This window comes from Euwallacea fornicatus, chromosome 1 (assembly GCF_040115645.1).
Source record: "Euwallacea fornicatus isolate EFF26 chromosome 1, ASM4011564v1, whole genome shotgun sequence".
NCBI classification, from domain to species: Eukaryota; Metazoa; Arthropoda; class Insecta; order Coleoptera; family Curculionidae; genus Euwallacea; species Euwallacea fornicatus.
This window is the reverse complement of record NC_089541.1, coordinates 6,884,804-6,904,925: the sequence shown is the minus strand read 5'-3', so window position 1 is coordinate 6,904,925 and position 20,122 is coordinate 6,884,804. Positions and strand designations below refer to the sequence as shown.

At 35.3% G+C, this 20,122-nt stretch overlaps 1 protein-coding gene across 2 annotated transcripts; it reads right to left on the bottom strand.

The window, feature by feature from the left end:
* Positions 1–73: 73 nt before the first annotated feature.
* Positions 74–18,507, bottom strand: Lk6 (Lk6 kinase). Of its 2 annotated transcripts, none has more exons than XM_066296476.1 (7): positions 17,998–18,507; positions 10,536–10,766; positions 3,504–3,745; positions 3,144–3,443; positions 2,658–2,966; positions 2,411–2,602; positions 74–2,189 (listed from the first exon to the last, which is right to left on the bottom strand). In XM_066296476.1, the coding sequence occupies exons 1-7, from the start codon at positions 18,038–18,040 to the stop codon at positions 2,022–2,024; spliced, it is 1,485 nt and encodes a 494-aa protein (XP_066152573.1). In that variant the 5' UTR covers positions 18,041–18,507; the 3' UTR covers positions 74–2,021. The 2 variants fall into 2 exon arrangements, with proteins under 2 accessions (XP_066152573.1, XP_066152655.1); XM_066296558.1 differs by having other exon boundaries at positions 74–2,186; positions 17,998–18,505.
* Positions 18,508–20,122: the final 1,615 nt, after the last annotated feature.

Here is a 20,122-nt window from a genome sequence, read left to right as displayed (position 1 = left end):
TGCGACCTTAGCCTAGTTAGTACAGGAATAACAAGGCTAAAATGGAAAAGAGGTATAAGTAATACCACACAGCTAGAAAAATCGGTCTTTATTATAAGAAATTAAAGCACACTTGGTACAGAAATTTCCATACCTGTTTTCCCAACATGTTGGCTGCTGAAAGTGAAGACATGATCGAATTAGAAACAATTCTATTTCAATATCAATGCTTGTGATTGTATGCCAAAACTACTACCGGAAAGAAACTAAGTAGATTAAAAAAAAACAAAAATGGCACTCACGGATTAAACCCATGATCAGAAAAATTTCACTTTTTCGATATGAAGAAACGCAGTAATAAATGCTTTTATAATGGTAATAATAATGATGTTAAAAAAGAACAATACTCTGATTTGTAAGTAACCTATAAACTTATGGATATTCTTTGCATTCATTCGGTACTCCAGTCATTCGTCTGCCCATTCATTCACTGCGAGTTCCTTAACTGTTGTTTAATCAACTCGCCCTCCATGTTACAACAACCCTGAGTGTTGGAAGGTGTTAAATGTCAAACTGGCAGTATCTACTGGGGTACTATAAACAGCGTTCACAACGCACACTCGCAAAGAATTACTATTTGGTTTTTGAACACGTTTTTTTTTTAAACTGGCCAATTACAAACCAGCTTATTGCTTCACAAATATCACACAATAGTAATCAGTTGTTACTCGTTCTGTTATTCCATGGTTTACACACCAGGTCGAAATTCCGGAACGTAATACTATCCTGCCAGTTTGTCATTTCTTTAAGCCCCAGTTTGGATATATTCCCGCGTTCCGATGGATATACAAACCAGGATAGTATAAGTAGTAATCTACGTATTGAGCCACGTTACAAAAATCTCTTTTAAAAAAATATCCAAACATGCTTAGGACTCGTAAAAATATAAATGGACTGTCAGTACGTGATCTCTTTAAAGTTCCGTATCTCTTCTCACTGAACTGAAAGCAGGTACGGCGGTCTACAGTCTATCACGTGCGTAAATCGCACTGTCAGATGCTTACTTATTATCACAAAATGTAGACTGGATACATCCATCTACCTCAACACATACAAAAGTATTAAAAAATCAAGCGCAGTATCTAAACACTAGGCCTGGGCAACGAGGAAATGCGAAACGGTCAAAATATGCGAAGTTCTTAGTTTTTTTCGCCAGCTGCAGATCTTTCTCAGAGCCTCAATTCTCGGCTACAATAACCATATTTCGACTTTTCCGCATTCCCAACCCTAACATATAAAAAAAGTATAAAAAAAAAACAAAGTTCTGACGAGATGCGCTTGCGAAGGAAAGCGACAACCCAAATTTAATAATATATAAGTAAACCCATGGCTTTGTGGAAACCTAACCAGTTACATCGAGATTTGGGTGATGCGATTGTTTGACAATCATGGAAACTATAAAAATATCGACGCATGTAAAAAATAAATTATTAACATTTTATATAGAAAATTTCATTTTTTCACTTTCAATATTACAATAATTCTGCAAACATTAGATCTACTCGTATATCAACAGAAGGAAATATGCCAGATATTCTAGCGGTTTAATAGGATCTAATTAAGGAAACGTTTCAGCAGATTTAACTCTGCCCCCCTTAGCCTTTACAAAGACTTTGAATGTCGCACAATAGAAGGAACCCACACAATAGTTAACCTAACCACTAAAATCCTAACGAGTGAGAAGCTCAAGATGATACACTAAAGAACCGGATTGGTTAGCTGAAGCAGAAGGTAACAAACCCAGCGCACAGTTCCGTCACTCATTAAAATTCCAGATAATCACGTTCGCCTACTTTAAACATATTTCTAAAACCACCATCACCCAAACCAAGCCGGAACTAAGCACATTTGATGCGTTTCCGGTAGTCCTTCACTGCCAGCAGCGTCTGCCTCCTCCTGGATTTTATCCGCACATTTATACGTCGCTATGTAATCGTTTAGTTGTCAAATGAACTGCGACATACCGTGTGGGGCCGGAGAGGTTAACAGCTGGGACTGGAGATGGCATTCGAGGCCGGATGTGGCTGCAAATAAAGAGAGCGGCCTTTGATACGACGCTGCATCAGTTTGCTCTCGCTGGGTGGACTAAGACCGAACATGATGGCAGACGAGCACGTGGTTTTGTGGAGTGGTCTGGTGGTGCTGCCCTCCTGAAAAGAGGTAAATGGTTTGATGTAATAGGTTCTTTTCCATTCGAATTTCTCGGAACAATCGATATAGATACAAATATATACATTTGTTTAAATTTTAAGTATGAATAATAAGTTTCTGAGATCTTGCCATTCGTAGGAGATCCCGATCGCCTGACAACTCGAGGTTGAATGGAGAAATTATTAACATTTTTTATAATAAAATGAATAAATAATCCTACTTTTGGATAAATATTAGGCCTCTCCATGTAGTCCAGATTCATGCTGAAATGTTGCTGGACCACCCTGTTGACGGCCATGGCCGACTCTGCGAACTGAGACAATTCCCGCGCCGAGTTGTTTTTCTTGATCACGGATGGAGTGACCAATGAGGCCGCGTCGCTGGCACATTTCAACCACGGATGTTCCAGCACCTAAACCCAAATCATCAAGTTTCGACTGGAACCAACAAGAGAACAGTTATATTACCTGTTGGGCGCTGAGCCGCTTGCGCGCATCCTTGATCAGTAAATTCGCGATCAAGTCCTTCGCCTCAGGCGAGATATTGGCCCACTCGGGTTCCGGGAAGTCGTAGCGGCCCTCCTGAATACTGTGGAAAAGGAGCTCTTGGCAAGCATCGCAGTTTTCCCCCCGTTCCCAACCGCAATCCTCACCGCACTTCCCGTAGAACGGCGGGTAACCCGATAGCAAGATATACGCTATCACTCCAAGAGACCAAAGGTCACATCTCTTGTCGTAGGCCTGGGTGTCTGAATCGCCTATAAAAGCTTCCACGACCTATAAATATAAATAATGTGTTGAACCATTCATTACTTTTTTTTCAATACATCAAATTTTAGCTCTTTTCCATGAGCATTCTAGTTTAAAATAAGTATTTCCGGAATCTATCAAATATTCGACCACATGTAGAAAAGTAACTCTGCCCGACCCAGTTTGGTAAAAACTTTTACGTACCTCCGGGGCCATAAACTCTGCACTCCCTACGGGTGTCAACAACTGGGGCGTGGCCAAAGGACTGCAAACGCTGGCTTGGAACCGTATTCCGGAACCCAAGTCAAAATCGCAGATCTTTATGGGACATAGCCGGTCTTTAAACACGCACAAGATGTTCTCGGGTTTGAGATCTCGATGAGCGATTCCTTTAGCGTGCATGAACGCCAATGCTGAAGCCACTTCCCGTATTATCTCCGCTGCTGCTGCCTCGCTGAAATACTTATTCTCCTGGATTCTCCTTAAAAGCTGTCCTCCATTAATCTTAAAATACAGGATTATTTTATTTAGTATTTGAGCAAATTGTATAATGATGAAACATACCTTCTCAAAAACCAAGTAAAATTTTTCTTCGTCTTCAAAGAACTCAGTTAACTGTATGATGTTGGGGTGGCCCTGGCAATAATGAAAGGTTTCCACTTCTCTGAATACTCTGGCGCGTGCATGTCCAGGCACCTTTTCGATGATCTTTACTGCATACTCCTGATCAGTGTACAGACTGACGCACGTCTGCACACTGGCATAAGCTCCCTCCCCTAGTACTTCCCCCGTCATCTTGTAAAGATCTGAAAAGGCAATTTACTATTGGTTACTTCTTTTCAAATAAATTTTAAATGAAAATTCTTGTTATTATAAGTATTCGATTTCAATAGAAAAGAAATAGAAGATACACATTTCATAAGGTCATGGGTCATTCTCACACTGATCTATTGTCAACTCGTCGCTTCGCTCCTCTTTGGATTCATCGCATTACCACTTTAACGTGATATCGTCTAATGAAACTTCTATCGTAATGTACCATCACAATTTGATTTAAGAAACTTGTCACAGATTACACAGACAGCAAAATTACTTGGGATTGGAATTTGTTCAACTAATAAACACATATCCGTAGGGAATTCAACGCGCAACTTCGTGGAAATTTTGAAATTACTAAAAATACTTATTACACATAATTTTAATAATACATAGGCCTTTAGAGAATGCCAGTTCGTCCTGTAATTAAATCGCGACTTAATGTAACGCATAATTCTGCAAGTTCCTGATTCTCCATATACAGAATTAACCACTCACTAGAATTAATCGCTAACCTACACTCTTTGCAGTTTACATCTCTATTTATAAAAATAAAGCAATTACCCAAGCTGAGCAGAATAAATGTCCCATTACCGAGGGAAGTTAAGACAATTATGTAACATGCGCACGTTTCCTAGAATAAGCTAGTATCGACATCCATGCACTATATCGAAACGTGTGTTTACAGCAACAAAATAATGGAATTGAATAAATAACACTTCCGAAGGCGCCGGAGACATATTGTGAACACAACAGGAAGCCTTTGGCATCATAATAGCAGCTATTCCTTTAAGTTCAATATAATCATCAAGGAATTCTTATCTCGTTGAACTGGGAATGCAAAAGACACACAATAGGCGTGCAGACAATAACAGGAAACCGAAGTCAATGCATATGAATGCATTTGTAGAGCAAGAATAATTTTACATGAGCATTCCTTGCGTAATTTCTGTATTTGTTTACAAAAACAAATTATTATTTATGTCTTTGTTACTTAATCCTTCTTTTTTCCTAAAACGTAACTAACAGCGATCTTGAAAGCCAAGGTCCTTCTTTTGGACCAAAGTGATCTTAAGACTATTTAAAACTCAAAAATATATTTTCAGCTGTAAACAAGGCTTAGAATTATTATTTCGATAACCTCGTAACGATCTGCTACAGCAGTTCCTGGTTTCTGTCTTTGAAACCACTGCCAGGTACAATAATAGACTATAGAGAGAAAGAATATTTACAATCAATGTCACAATTTTCCATTTTGCTGTTGGAAAAGATATAACTGTAAGCTATGTTGACACCAACGTGGATCCCCTGTAGCTGTTTACCTTTATTTATTTGCAATTACTAGTACCGTTAATGACAATACCGCAGGAAAACCTCTTTAACACCTATTCAGCGTAAACATAACGATTCTTATCAGTTGTTATGTCTGAAAGGCGGAATTTAGAATTTGCAAGCAAGCAGATGCTTTATCATTTGAATCTCTAAACAAAAAAGAGACTGAAGTACCGCTATTATGTGGTTTATTAATTTTGCTTAAACACACCTTATTATCATTGTTATTATTACTTTACTAACCGTAATATGCATCGCTGACTGTTAATATCTTTTGTGATAATGAATAATACGATATCCAAAGGAAAAATGTGAACAATTGCTGTTAGTGGGAACAAGTATACATAAATATTCGATAAACTTAAAAAACCATATTATTGCGACGCATAATTACACACCTACATACCTTGTCCAGATAAAATAAAGGAAACACGCATTGTTGTCTTAAATCTTGGTTTATCTTGGATAGGGATATGACCGGCTGTACCAAATGCGCAATTTATAGGTAAAAATATCCCAAAACGAAAACACGAATCAGCCGAGAGCTTGTTTTTATCGGTATAAGTATAAAATCTATTTATAGAGTGCCTGATGTTTAACAAATTCATTATTTATAATTAACAATAAATTTAAATGGGTTCAGGACCGCTGTTTACCACCAAGCTATTGTTTAATGTTAGCGCATACATATCTTCATAAGCGCGTTTATCAATTAATTATGTGTAAGAAGTCATACATGGCTGCAATGACGCATGTTTGTTCTGGATATAACGTGTATATGGTAAATGAATAGCTTGCCAACAACGTAAGAGGCTTTAATCTGTACGAGAAGGAAAATGTTTGCTTCCGATTTATTTATTGGATATTGTGGCTTATCTGGTTGCAAAAACCAGCTATGTAATTATTGTTAGTATAGAGAGATACAACTGGCCTTGCCTTTTTCGTCGGAATGAACTAACGATTCATTTAATTTGTCGCGAACCGTCAACATACAGGGCGACTTTTTGAAGTTTTATATAAGCGACACCTTGCAAAGCAATAGCGAGATAGGGGGGCATCATTTAGATATATTTTTATTACATATTTATCCATTATTGTATATTTTAAGGAACGACTATGACGACTTTGAAATTTTAAATCGACTGATATACCATTGTTGCCAAAGTTCAAATCTACGTAAAAAAAACTATGTGCTATACTAAGTTAGAAGATGAGAAGTCCAACGCATCTCGCTGAACTCGTGAGTTTAACAAAACTGAATAAAACGAAAATTCGCAATTTTATCAGTTATGAGACGGTAACGTGAATAAAGAAGAGTAAACTTGAAACAAATTTATGAATTTATGTACCAAATTATCCCACACATACGGTGCCCTGAATTGCAATAGCGAAATTTTAATCACATCAGAAAGTAATACGCATACATATGTACAACTTGGTTAGATAAACTATGCTCCAAATTGCTTCGTTATCGATACAACGAGTGTGAAAGTTCAAGATTTCTTTTGAATTTTAATTAATAGCTATTTAAATTTTTGGCACATTAGCGAGGATATTAAGTTGAAATTTTTAGTGAATAAAATTTTTCGAACAGCAGATATAAAAAAAAAAGTTTCATTCTCACTCTTGCATGTGCCCGCAAATCGTGGCACTGAGCGTTTTCTTTTCGGTAATGGTTGTGGTTGCAGTTGACACATGGCTAATTCAAGAACCCGCTCCAGGGCGCATTCAGTGCGGTAATACTGCCGATTTTTCAACTGTGTTTGTTTTATCATGACGTTTGAGCACATGTTAAACATAGATAGCTCTCGTAGTGGCATTCAACTCGTAATTATGATGTCATAAGTAGAAGTCTGTTCTGAATATTCAGAACTAGCACTTGCATCGAAATCTTCGTTAAAAAATGTGATTTTTCTTTGTTTTTTAGAAGCAAACGAGGTGATTTTACAGTTTGATTAGTATTAGTAAATCATCATTGTTTTTCATCGTCCATATTATCAATAAATCGTGATATCACGTCTTTAGAGTACCGACAACAGTATTCAGTGTTTTGGTTTGAGTACAAGAGAACTCAAACCGAAACACGGTTGCAAATTTTTTACGTAGGGAAATTGAATTTTGTGCGATTAACGCACGTTCGAGATAACAACAAAGAAACTATTGCAATTATTTAACACTGCCCAGGCTAAAAAATACAAAAGGACTCTCTTCAACCCTCATCTTACCGGCTTCGTTTATTGTGTTCATGTTCACCACTAGGTTTGTGTTCAGACCTACGAAAAATCCTTCTATTTGTTCCGTGTTTACTAGCATTTAATTTTATTTCGAGGACATATTCAATTGCTTTAAGTGTGCCTACGTCGCAAAAAGCACATAGAATAGTTGTGTTATTATCGAGTTTAAATTCGAATCCTTCTAAGCCCTATTTTATGAGGGCTCCATAAAACATCATGCGTGGAATATAATAGTTATTATAACCCAGGAGTAAGTTATGTAACTGCACACTTGCTATGGATAGAAATAAAAATGTACAATAAAAAGCGAATGAGGAAGAAGCATTGACGCTATAATTATTGTCGTATTGTGAATATGACCAGTTAACAAAAAAAAAGGAGAATTGGTGGTATCTAGACGAAACACCAAAATTTACAACGACAAAAATGCTCTGAAATTTTTAATTCATAATTTTTAGTCCGATCGCATACCAGGTGACGAGAGATAGCATGCAGAGAGATATGTAGTTACATTGCCTGGAGAAATATCCCCGAGATGAGATTCTATTACATTCAATCGATTTGCGCTATATCTTTAAGCACTATATTAAGTATTACTATTGTAAAATGTCGTGTTGCATGTCCTGTCCCATGGATGTTTGCTATACGATCCGGTTAGTTCAGGTTATCAAGCTGTCAAAGCCATATCCCCTACAACCTTGAACTAGTAATCTTGCTTTGACTTTAAGAACTAGGCCCGTCCAGATTGAAAGCCGGAACATATTTTGTTTTTAAGTAAGTAGTATATACTTTTTTTTTATCAGTATACAAATATTATATTTAGGCCCTCGAAATATATCAAAATACGAGTATACCATACGGGACCGGCATAGCATCTCATGTGACTAAGCTGTGTTGCTAATTGGAACGATAAATTATTACATCATTAACGTTTAGCTAGTTTGTTTACAATAAACGCGAATACTTTTCTTAATGTCCTGTGGACTTGGGCCGGTAAATAGTCGGTAAAAAACCATTGCAAAGGAAATTGACGATACGCTCTGATAGAATCTTTCAGAAAAAAGTTTACTTATAACATCCTCTTGTATATACAACAGTGTAGTATAAAAGAATTAATTAGGTACGTGAGACTTTTATGAGCGAACTGAAATAAGACTTAATAATGGCCATGTATTACGGATCGTTTACACTTTTTATTTTATCCCGCCTTATTAAATTTTTTTCACATTTTAAATTACATATATATTTTTCTGCGTTATTTCTATTTCCGCTATTAATCCGAGATTTCATTAGATATTTTCCTATATACATTGATATCGTTGAAATGTCTGTGGTGCCTTGGGGTATCTGAAAACTATTGTTTTCTAATCTACGACGCAATTTTTCATATTCTAAAATCAAATTAACAATTTAAATTTTCCAACAAAGTTTGGTCAATAATAACAATGATGGGGATATAAAATTTGTTCGCAACCACAAAAACTTAAATAGCCTGGTGTTAAGCATCTGAAACCTAACCATAGCAACATTGTTTTATGGGCAAACAACAATAATCATCATTACTGATGCATGACCTACTTACTGCGCATATATTTTTCTATCGTTCAGATGATTGAAAACCCTGGAAAACGCACGTAAACTTATTTACCAGAATTAGGCTGTTTTTGTATCTTGCAAGAGTGTACATACATATAACCTATACATCCCATATATCTATATTTACTCTTTGTTTTATCCTTATTGATCTTGTTTTTATATTTGTCTTTTTTCGTTTGTTTTCCTGGAAAAAATCTTATCAAGGAACATACAAACGTTGATCATGAAGAACTGCTCCATTTTTAAAGATATGAAGAAACAAAAATCTCCAAAAAGTCACCATACGGAACCTCACATCGTATATATAAATTATCAGACAGTATTGAGTAATCAGGTGATGAGATAACAGATTTTGTAACAATAATTTCTGCATTATTAATTCCGTTAGCAATAAAACTATTGTGGATAAATCATTTAACACTTATTTAAGCTTATCTATAAGTCATTCATTATCTTTGGTCAGGTAATGTACGTTTACTCTAACTAATCAAAAAACATTCACTTTCGGCATTAACGGTATGCGGAATCGGTGAAAGCCGAAACGGAAAAGTGCTAGAAAAATGGTGGAAAAATATGATGATACAAAGTTTGTTGTAATTCCAGCCATTAGCAATAGAAACACAAAAAAAAAATCTGGATCTTCCGTTACTACAGAAGTTAAGAGGTAAATTGCATAACTAGAAACTTTTCAACTAATTATGTAGCCCTGATTATTTTTGGGATTTCATGGATTTTCGACACATTCCGAATTGAATATGAGATCTTGCCTTCATGAAGTTTTCCTCCGCTTGAACTAAGCTCTACTACTGTATGATCTTTAAAATTTATGCTCCTGGCAAAGGCAAAGGTGTAGTCTCAGCTATCTACATGACCCGAAACTGTAAAAATATGCAAAACGCATAAAAATGCTTGAAAATCCACAAAAAAATTAAATAGTTTTTTTCTTAGATCCACGATTCCTACAAATTAAACATGATTTGCAGGTATCCACGAAATCGTTAAGGCCTCGAAATCCTGTTTTTAGCAACCAAAACTTGTCTTGGTAAATTTCAATTAGAAACAGAAAATAATTGGGTGCGACACACAATCTTCATTGGTCTTTCACATAATTATCAAAGGTTTAATAACGGATGATGCACGATTTGAATCGGCCAAAGTTAGCTAATTTATTAACGATAAAGGTTACTCTATCTATGCCGACGAAGACAATGCGATAAATAGTTAATTAATTCCTGAGGTATTAAAAGAAAATCCAAGGTTGTATTGTTTGCGAGTTAGATTGCTAATAAAATGTCTACTTTCTGATGGACATGTGGGTTCCGAATTGATATTTGAGTGTAGTTAATGTCTCCGGTTATCAGTATTATTGATGATGATTTATTACTAGTTACGAAAAAGAAGAGATTTGTACGGAAAGAAAATATTACAGACATGAACGGGGACGGCAATTCGACCCAGCTGAAGTCCTCCTACAAGATGTTATCCCGCAGATATACATGTCAGGACTAACACCCGATATATTAAAGGCTCATTCCAACTTTAACCCGAAAAACTTACTTAGATTGGTGGCCTCTCGGGTGGGGCCGGGCCATGCAGCGTTCTAACGAATATCACTAACCTTGGAAACAAGACGAAACGAGAGATGAGCCGGTGCGTTTTTTCTTGCGGCGCTTCCTCTTGGCCTCTTCCTTGTGGCGAGCAATCTCCCTGGCCCGGGTTTGTGGATCAAGGGGTTCCCCCTGGTCACCGCTGTCCGAGGCACTGCCATTGCCACCGCTACTGCCGCTGCAAGCCCCGTTGCGTCCTACGATGCTGCTTTTTGGGGTGTTAGTCAGTTGTAAGCCGGCGTCTAAAAAAGGAAAAAAATCTAACATTACTTCCCTTTCTTGATGGAAAAAAACTCCTTACCGATCGAAATCGCCATTCCCTCAAGTACATTTAAATAAATTAAAATCTTAAAAATAAAAAGGATTTCCTTATAAAAAGACTGCTTAAATATATAAGTTACGGCATATTTGTATTTTTCTGACAAACACATCTAGATTTCCAATTTTGACGTTGAGAGAAATGGATTCTAATGCAAAGGTTGACAAAGGCAAAGAGCACGTTTATGTATTCACAGTATATCCAAAAATCAGTCAATGCTCAACAGACACTGAAATGCCTTAGAGCCAAAAGGTTAAAGTACGGTTAATTGCACTTGGAAGATATTTCCTATGGAAATCAAGAAATTTCATTGCTCGGTTTTTCTTTCGTAGTTTCTATGAAAATTATCCTCCGGGCAAAGTTATTTGGATTGAATTTTTCGGCACGTAATGAGCAATGACAAATACTTATGTGCATACATGGAGGAGAAACAGATGGTTATCAACTAATCCTTACAGCTTTATTTCATATACCTACGTAAGAAATTCTTATTTGTATCATGACCAAGTGGGCGAGTTTATGAGAAAACCTGTTATTATAATTTGACCAGGTACTGTACGACAGGCATTTTAGGCTCTTGTCGAAAAAATGGTTAACGCGATTCAATATTTATTTATATTAATCGTTCCGGAAACATGGGTGAGGTTGAATATGGGTCAGTATATCGAAATAAAGTGTAAAAAATTATGCAATGTATAGATTTCCCATGTAGATGCATGATTGGTCTAAGCCTGACCTGTTCGTTATCAGCAGCTTTTGATTGACGAGATCAAATTACCAATTGACATGAGTCAAAATACAATTAATCAACATAAATCCTCTTTCGATTAAGATTCAGAGTGATCTTTTTCTTTTGAAATTAGGGTTGGATTAGTAAAGCATAAGTTTCATCGGCAAAGTCAAGGGTCAATCGAGAAGTTACTTACGAGTTGTTAGTTAATTTATTTTATTTTTTCGGTTAAGTTTGTTGTAACCTTCAATTTCTTAATTAAATAGAGAACATCAAGATCTCATTGATGACCCAAATTTGTTCAAATTTTCTATGCAACATACTAATGGTTTCTGCTTGAAGAAATTTTCAGATAAAATCTTTTTTTAATATGATGATAACCCTGAACATAAATTACCTATGACAAAAAGTTCAAAACACATTGAATTTAGTATAGAGATCATGACAATTTCTGACCCAAAACCGCTGCTAAATTGACCGCTAACCGACTTCTAGGTACGAAAATTGGAGAAATCATCATTAATGAACGGTTCGTCTAGGCGTATACGTAGACACATGGCGCGGATCTCGTAAACAACAACATACTACTGGACCAAAACGGATACTAAATCTATTTAAAAAATTCGTAGAGAATCAATTATTTAATTGGCCAATAACCGATGCACGAGCTCTACAAACCAACAAAATATAAATAACAAAGCCGAGAGAGTGATTTAACAGTTTCTAGAACGTATGACACAACATCAGACCCGGTGTTCGAGGCTGGTCGTTAGCCTGCGCCGGGTATACAGGGTGTCAACAAAATATTACGTCGTTTGTTCTGAAGGTGACTTAGCACGTATCACTCTCGTATTTACAACAAGCTAATAATCGTTCGGTTAAAATTCAGATTGATATCGTTTTAACTAAGTGTTTTGGTTCTTCAAGTTCAGATACAGGGTCAAATGAATTTAATTTGAAGAAAATCGAAAGCTACACCCAAACATCACGATGGAACGTATGAGCCTGGAACGACACAATATGTCATTATTAGACTCTCAAGAGAAACCCCTACTAAATGTAATGAATATGTGATTAGAAAACACAAGTAGAACCATTCTGCGTCGCTACATACGCAATAATTCCTTTGCTTCAACGTGTCTGTAAATGAACTGACTGAAATGAGAATAAATGTTCATTTCGAAACAACCTCTACAAGAACAACTCTCTTGCTGTGAATTCTGATGGAGCATAAATGAATTATTTAAGCCTTAATGGTTAAATTTCAAATCAGCAATAACACCAGACACTCAGCAGGGAAAATAAATCGAACCATAATACATCATGCATTTAGACTTGTTTATTCGTAGTTAATGGCATGTTCTATGGGGGAGAAAATATCGAGGAAAAGTAACACAAGGTTGAGTTTTGGAACCAAAAAAATAAACAAGTATTTGGCACCGGTTGAACTGCTACAGCAAAGTCTGGTGGAAATAAAGTGTCGCTTCCTTGTTTCCCCTGGTCACTAGTCGTTTAATTATAAATCTTTCGCGTTCACTTTGTCTTTATATTTATACCAGAAACGCTCAACACAACTGAAGTTTTGGCACCACTTTGGAACGATACAACGCAGCAAAATTTCAAGATGATGCTCATCACGTTGTTTACAAAAAAACCCTAACATCTGCAACAGATCTAAACTAAGGGTACAGCTCCCAAAAATACATACTTCCTACTCCCTCAGAATCTTGTGAACCTAACCATATGAGGAGGGGATAGGATAGCGTTTTGTGTTCTATGGAATCAATTTCTCAGAAAAATAACTATATAGAAACGATGAATATTGGCCAATAAACGTAACAGCCAGAAAGGCTTAAATATGCAGGTAGTATTGATTTTTTTAACTGGAGCAAGATGTGAAAAAGTTTATCTACGTTACTAGGTGAACAATGACCCAGATAAAAATAAAATTTGCTAAAAATAACCAAATAACCACATGTCTCCACAACGCGGTAGGTTAGGTTTACCTAGTTTATGCGAAACAAATCTATTTTCAAATTTAGAACATCCGCGATTTATGATAAAAGAAGGGTAAAAATCGTAAATTTCAAGCAGATTAGATTAAATTATTTAGGTTAATAATAAAAAATGTACGAAAGCACTTCAATTCGCGTGTTTCTTTGCGCTGCTGATAAGCAATGAAAATGGTATTGGTGAAGGTTAATAGAATGTTGACCCCACATCATGAGAACACTTTACAAAGACTTCAAAACGCAAAAATTAGAAATATGTAATAACATTTTTATTTCAATATTGCGTCACCGATTAAAATCAAGGAAAAACTTATAATTGAACAGAAATTTCAAATTCCTCATCATGATCCACTGGCAACACTTAAACCACTTAATTAAAATAGTCAAACTTCACAGAGTCAGGACACGGGAGTACGTGGAATCATGACTCAGCCCTAAGGTCGGAGGTTTAAAAACTAATTTAAAAATTGCTGAAATAATGAAGAAAATCAAGAATCAATATTTTATACGCGTTTTGTGACTGTAGTGAGGCGGATTGTTCGTTTTTATCTTTAACTTTTTTTTTACAATTACACTTTCTTGATAACGATGCAACGGCCGTACATTGAGGGCTTAAAACATTACGGCCAGGGAATAGGTATAGGTGGGCATGCAACTCATCTGCATTTAAAAGTCGAGACAAAACAGAAACAACAAAACTTTGAAACCCGTTTTCAAATCATAAAATCAAATATTGCAAGAAAGGCAAAAATGTGCCTGTCTGCGGAAACTCCAATGAATTTTAATTAGTGTCGCATGACACAACAAAAGCTTATAACACTCAAAATATTTTAATTTTACTGCAACTGAATTTGCTAAACTTATGACACAAAAAACAAGAATCGAAACTGAAACCATTTTGCTAAGGACCATGTTAGACAGTAAAATCATTTTTCAATCGTATAATTATGTAACATGAAACATACGTTACGCAAAGAAGCAAAATTAATTAATAATCGGCAACTTTGCCTGTAACTACTAAGGATCAAATGGCATAGTTAGGTAAACAAACATAAAAAAACAACGCATCATAAAATTATGGGTTATAGTTATCGAAGTTGTGATGATTAGACAAAATTAGACTAATTCAAAAAGCCACATCATACCAAAATGGTGTCATCATGACTACCACTTCGTTATCGACCTTTAATTGAATTAACTAGACTTACAACAGATATCCATTTTTTAACTTAATTTTCCATTAATATTAGAGGGCAATAAACATAAACTATAGTCCTATGGGGTTAATGTTAATACAATTAACAGAGTAGCCAAAGGGTTATGTTATTTATGGTGGATGTTTACCTCCCCCCTCTTTATTTACTTAAAAAATATAGTAGTGCACTGGAAGACCCATTGAACTTTTAAAAACAGGTACGACGTTCGGAAAGAAAATAGCAATTTCTATGGGAAATACTTTTGAATAAATATTTAGATTTTTATTCACTTCATTTATCTAATCGAATTGAAATTTCTAAAGAAAAGCATGAGAATCTTCGGTCAATTTAAAAAATTGAGTAAGGTATTTAAAGTGATTTAATTGAAATTGGTTCAGCGATCGACTAATAGGAAGTGTACTTTAAAATTTTATACCAATAGTGAAGTGTTTACCTACCTTCTAAATTTTCTGAAAATAATTAATGTATTATTAATCTTAGGCCACCTTTACTAAGAATCCCAAAAGAGAAAAATAACAACTATCATCAAACGTATTATAAATGATAAAATTAACACAACATCAATGCTTATCTAAAGAGATTGCACAATACCAATCTACTTTACACTATTCTAATTTTTATTATTAGCGCATTAGTCAGTACGTAACAGCAAAGGATTAGTCAACATTGGAATAATTAAATTACTAATGATAAGAAGCTTTAAAGGTGAGAAAATATTTTACAACTTAAAAATACCATTATCCTAACAAGCAGACATTGGCTTTCATTCAAGGCCATGTAGAAACCATTTAGGACTAGCAAAACCACAGGCAGTTCTTTTCAAAAATAGTAAAACATTTATTGAGTAGCTATTTCTTACAATTCAATACCGATTGCATCAACTAAACGATGAAAGGGGTTTGTTTTGAAGTTGTCCGAAAGGTCTGCAATGAAGTCATTGATTCTCAGTGGTTTATTATTGCTTTGCGATTAGTTAATGGTGCACTGATTTCAATAGCCAATACTAAGATGTTTTGAGGTACACGTGGCACAATTCAACGTATTTAAATACCTCTATATATATATATCTGTAATTAGATAATTCCACGGACACAATATACGTTACATTCCCTTAATCACCAAAAATTATAACGTTGGTGCAAAAAAAATGTTTACATGTACGAGCGTAAAATACAGTTTTATGCCCCATTTGCATATGGCGATTTGCACAATTAGAAGGGAAAGCGCTACTCTTAATTCCCATGGATAATTTGAGGCCCAATGCGAAATGGTCGGCATCATCCGATCCAGAGGTGTGAATCTAATTTTTCCTATAGGACTGTTATGTAAACGAAGAGAACGCAACTAGCTTTGTATAATTATTTTAATGATCTAAATTGCACTTTGGGCCATAAATCATAAAAATTACAAAAATCACAAGAATGAAAAAACACGTGCAAACAAGGTTAATATGTAGGGTCAACGAGAATGATACACAATTGGGTGGAAAATATACAATAAAGGAATATTCCATATGCTTTGTCACTACATTTGACTTCCAGAGTAAAGCGATGATGTTTACAAGGTTATCTCATTTTATGGTGTAGCTATTATGGAAGAACAACTCCAGAAGCAACTTAAATTTATTTTTTCTGTGTCACAAATCATTAGTCCGTCGTTAATCAAAGAAAATTTCCATCCGTTTGCCTATTATAATTGAAAACATGCCAAAATCTCTATAGATTTTTGTCGATTTAATGAAGTTTTCCACTGGTGGCTTTATTAATAGTAAATATTAATAAGTGGGTACTTAACATGTGTGAATTATTAAGAACCAGGTTATAGAATATAGTTTACTGTTAGAAAGAAATGTCATTATCATTTGGTAAATAATGTCTACATACTTGATAAAAATGATGTAATAATGAGGTTTCTTTATCTACATTTCGAATTTGATTTTATACACGTGTCTTTCTCTAATAAGTGTAAAAGGAAAAGCCTCGGGAAAAGTTAAAAATAGTATTCCGAGATTAGGATTGGCGCTACTCCAATTTCCGAAAAAAAAATCCATCTAGGTATTTAGTGAACCTTTTACGTAAAAAAAATATAATGCGTTAATAAAAGCAATTTAAGCATTTAAATAAGAGTGGATTAACTGCAGGATATTCATGCTCAACTTGGAAATTGTGAAAAGTAATAAACAAATCTTTTAGGTAGACATAAAGTTCGGCGAAGTTGGAGTAAGCAAGGCATACAGGTACAAGTTTGGAGATTACCTATGTGAAAGTTGTTTTATAAAAGTTAAACTTAACAATTTAAATTTTTCCCATTCCCTATTTATCCAATTGATGACCGAATTGTGAATCTCAGTTTTTTCCAGGCAGGTTCCTCAACAAAACAAGAAATTTATTTTCTTTAAATTAATTGAAACAGCAAACGGGAAAAATTTGTACTGAATAACGTTTCAAATATAAAATGCCAAGCAGAAAACTAACACATTTCTAATCAAAGATTTCCCACAGGCACAAACTATCACAAGTTTTCAGCACAATGCAACATGAGCAGATGACCTTGATGTTTTTTTTTTTTAATTAAACTAACTACTACGATAAAGGAAAAACATGGATACACCTGGAACTAACCCTTCTACCTTTGTAAATAAAGAACATACGATTTACAGTTTTTCACTCATCTCCCCTCATATTCATCTAACCTGAACTAACTAATGTTACCAATCTGTATAGGTCTAATTCAAACAGGATTTATTTATCTGAATACTTCTTTATTTTCCTTCAATAGCTAAAGTTTCAAAACCCTGAATTACTAAAATTTTAGAATCAGAATCCCTATTGGATTATTCCCAATTACGCAATAGATTTTAGAGTGCCGGTGCACGCCACTGAAATGAGCTGTACATGGGGAAGAAACAAAGAAGGGACTTTATACACATTGAATTCTTTAATTTAACTGAAATATTAATCGTTTTAATTCTTCGACACCTGCCTTTAAGATAACTCACGAAAGAGACACGTCATCAGATCGTCCAATTTGTTGGTAAACACACACACACGCACACGGACATCTTTGACAGCGAAATATAAACATGGCATTACCGGAAAAACAAAGGAATAATAAGCCATTTTTAAAATGGCTTCTTTGGTCGAAAATTATTCTAAAAAAGCAAAGAAATAAATTCCGATTTAAAAAAATACACACCTGTCTCGTAGTTCTCCGTTTCTTCTATTATTTTCTCGACCATGATGAAATTTTGTGGTGGGAAATATCGGCGAAATAAAACCTAGTGAACTGTAGAAGGCGGGATAGGAACGAAAAAATAAACCTCTCCTATGGCAAACTGATGTAAACGGCCGGTACACTAAAATTTGTTAGGCACAAAGAAAAATTCGTTGGTTTAGACACTCATCTTAACTACTTCTTCCATTGATGTTAAAATTCCGACTGAAGCCGAAACGATTGTTTTACTCGAGTCACGTAGACATGGGCTACAGCGCAGAAGCCGTGCCTCGATGTTTTTACGTTGTTGGATCGTATGATTTTGTTTTTTATTGGCCCCGTGTTACGAGGGAGATAGGATGCCTAGAGGAAATTAGTCGGTGTATTGCAACGACAAGGCCCAGGATGCCCAGATAGAGATCCTTCGAGTCTGATAAGTCTATAATTAAGTTATAGAATAGGTAAATTTTATTAGTTTTTGAGACACACACCTATATACCCAACTCGAATTGAATATTTTTTCATTTTAGTTTGCGATATTTGGCTCTATAGCTTCAATATTTCAAATAAGAGTTCAAATTTTTTTGTCGCATTTTGGAACAATTTTTTATCTTCGATCCGATGATTTATCGCAAGTTTTTGAAAAAAAACATCTCAGCAACAGCTTGTTTTTAACAAAACATGTATGACCAGAAGAAAAATTTTGAGATTTTGATGGTACCCTAAAAATTTATGTTTGGAGTACCTTTTATTTCTTTTTTAATTTTTTGAGTTAATTGAAGCAAAGTTGAGCATTTTCAAAGTTACGTTACGACGTCACATTATTGCCTATTTTTTTACAATTTTAAAGATCAATAACGGATCCACGTCATAGACGTACATAAAAAATGGCAAATTGTGAACATTTCATATTTATATATAGATAAATAAGTGGCTAAACATTTGGGGGAAACCACTTTGCAGAAACACCTGGTATAATGCCCTATCGAACACGCATTTTGAGCATAATTCCAAAGCGTTTCTCATGGTTGGGCGCATGCCGGCTCGAGACTTAAAAAAAGGAGACAATTTTTCCGATTATTTCAATTTTACATGCCTTCAGTTACCCTTTCAAATTTTGCACACGAATTTCGAGCAAAATTTCAGTGCATAAGTATTAATGCGTAAGTAACCCATAAAGCGAGATATTAAATTTTCCAGATATTTAAAATATTGTGGGCCTGGATAATAACGGCTTTTCCACTTGTTTCCATATGCTGCGAGCATTTCAACCGTGTTTCCAAAGCGTACCCAAACAATGAGCAAATGCCGGCACAACCACTTAGGAAACATGTACGCAATTTTGTAATTATCTCGTGTCTCCAATCGTTTTTGCGCCACTTTCTTATATAACATCGGATAGTTATCACGCATTGAATGTTTGCACACACACTTCGGTCATACTTCCAAATAAACTTATTCCAATGGGCACATCAAAGCACAACTTTATAATTGAAATACCATTAAAATTTTCCCATATTGCGGACCAGGAATAAATTATTTTTCTAAGAAGCACAGAGATTTATTTTTCCGCATGCAACTCTCGTTGTATGAAGAACTTGAAGCGAAGAGCGAACAGGTTGCCAAGTACGGTAGAAGATGCTTTTCGAAAGAGCCGGGAATAGTTTTTCTACAAGTGTATTGTGAATTCGGCTATTTTGACGAATAGGCTAGTAACCAGCACGGAAAAATAACTCCGTGCAAAATTAATTGTACAAAGTAATATCTGCAAAATAGCAGCTAACCCTCTTCCTCGCCCTAGAGAACGGAAAAGAAGATCGGGATGATGTGGGAAAGTATAACTGGACACTTATTTTACGTCAGCAACGCACCTTTTCCCGCATGCAGTAACGGACCTACATATGTGCATGACCAAATTTCACAACACGTTATAAAAAGCCATGCATCACCATAACTTTATAAAAGTATCTCTCTCATATCATATTTTTAACTAATACTCATTATACTGATGAGACAAAGGTTTACCTGTGAAAGTGATGCCAGTCGTTAACGGAATTCACCGAATCCAAAACCCATTTTGCTCAATATTCTGGCAAGTATTCAATGA

What these genes read in the sequence shown, in the direction of transcription:
- Lk6 (XM_066296476.1), bottom strand. Translation starts at nt 18,040, where the DNA reads ATGGTCGAGAAAATAATAGAAGAAACGGAGAACTACGAGACAG. An exon ending in AACGGAGAACTACGAGACAG is followed by an intron (nt 10,767 to 17,997) that starts GTGTGTATTTTT and finishes TTCCTTTTTTAG; the next exon opens with ACGCCGGCTTACAACTGACT. An exon ending in CAGAGTTTATGGCCCCGGAG is followed by an intron (nt 2,967 to 3,143) that starts GTACGTAAAAGT and finishes TTATATTTATAG; the next exon opens with GTCGTGGAAGCTTTTATAGG.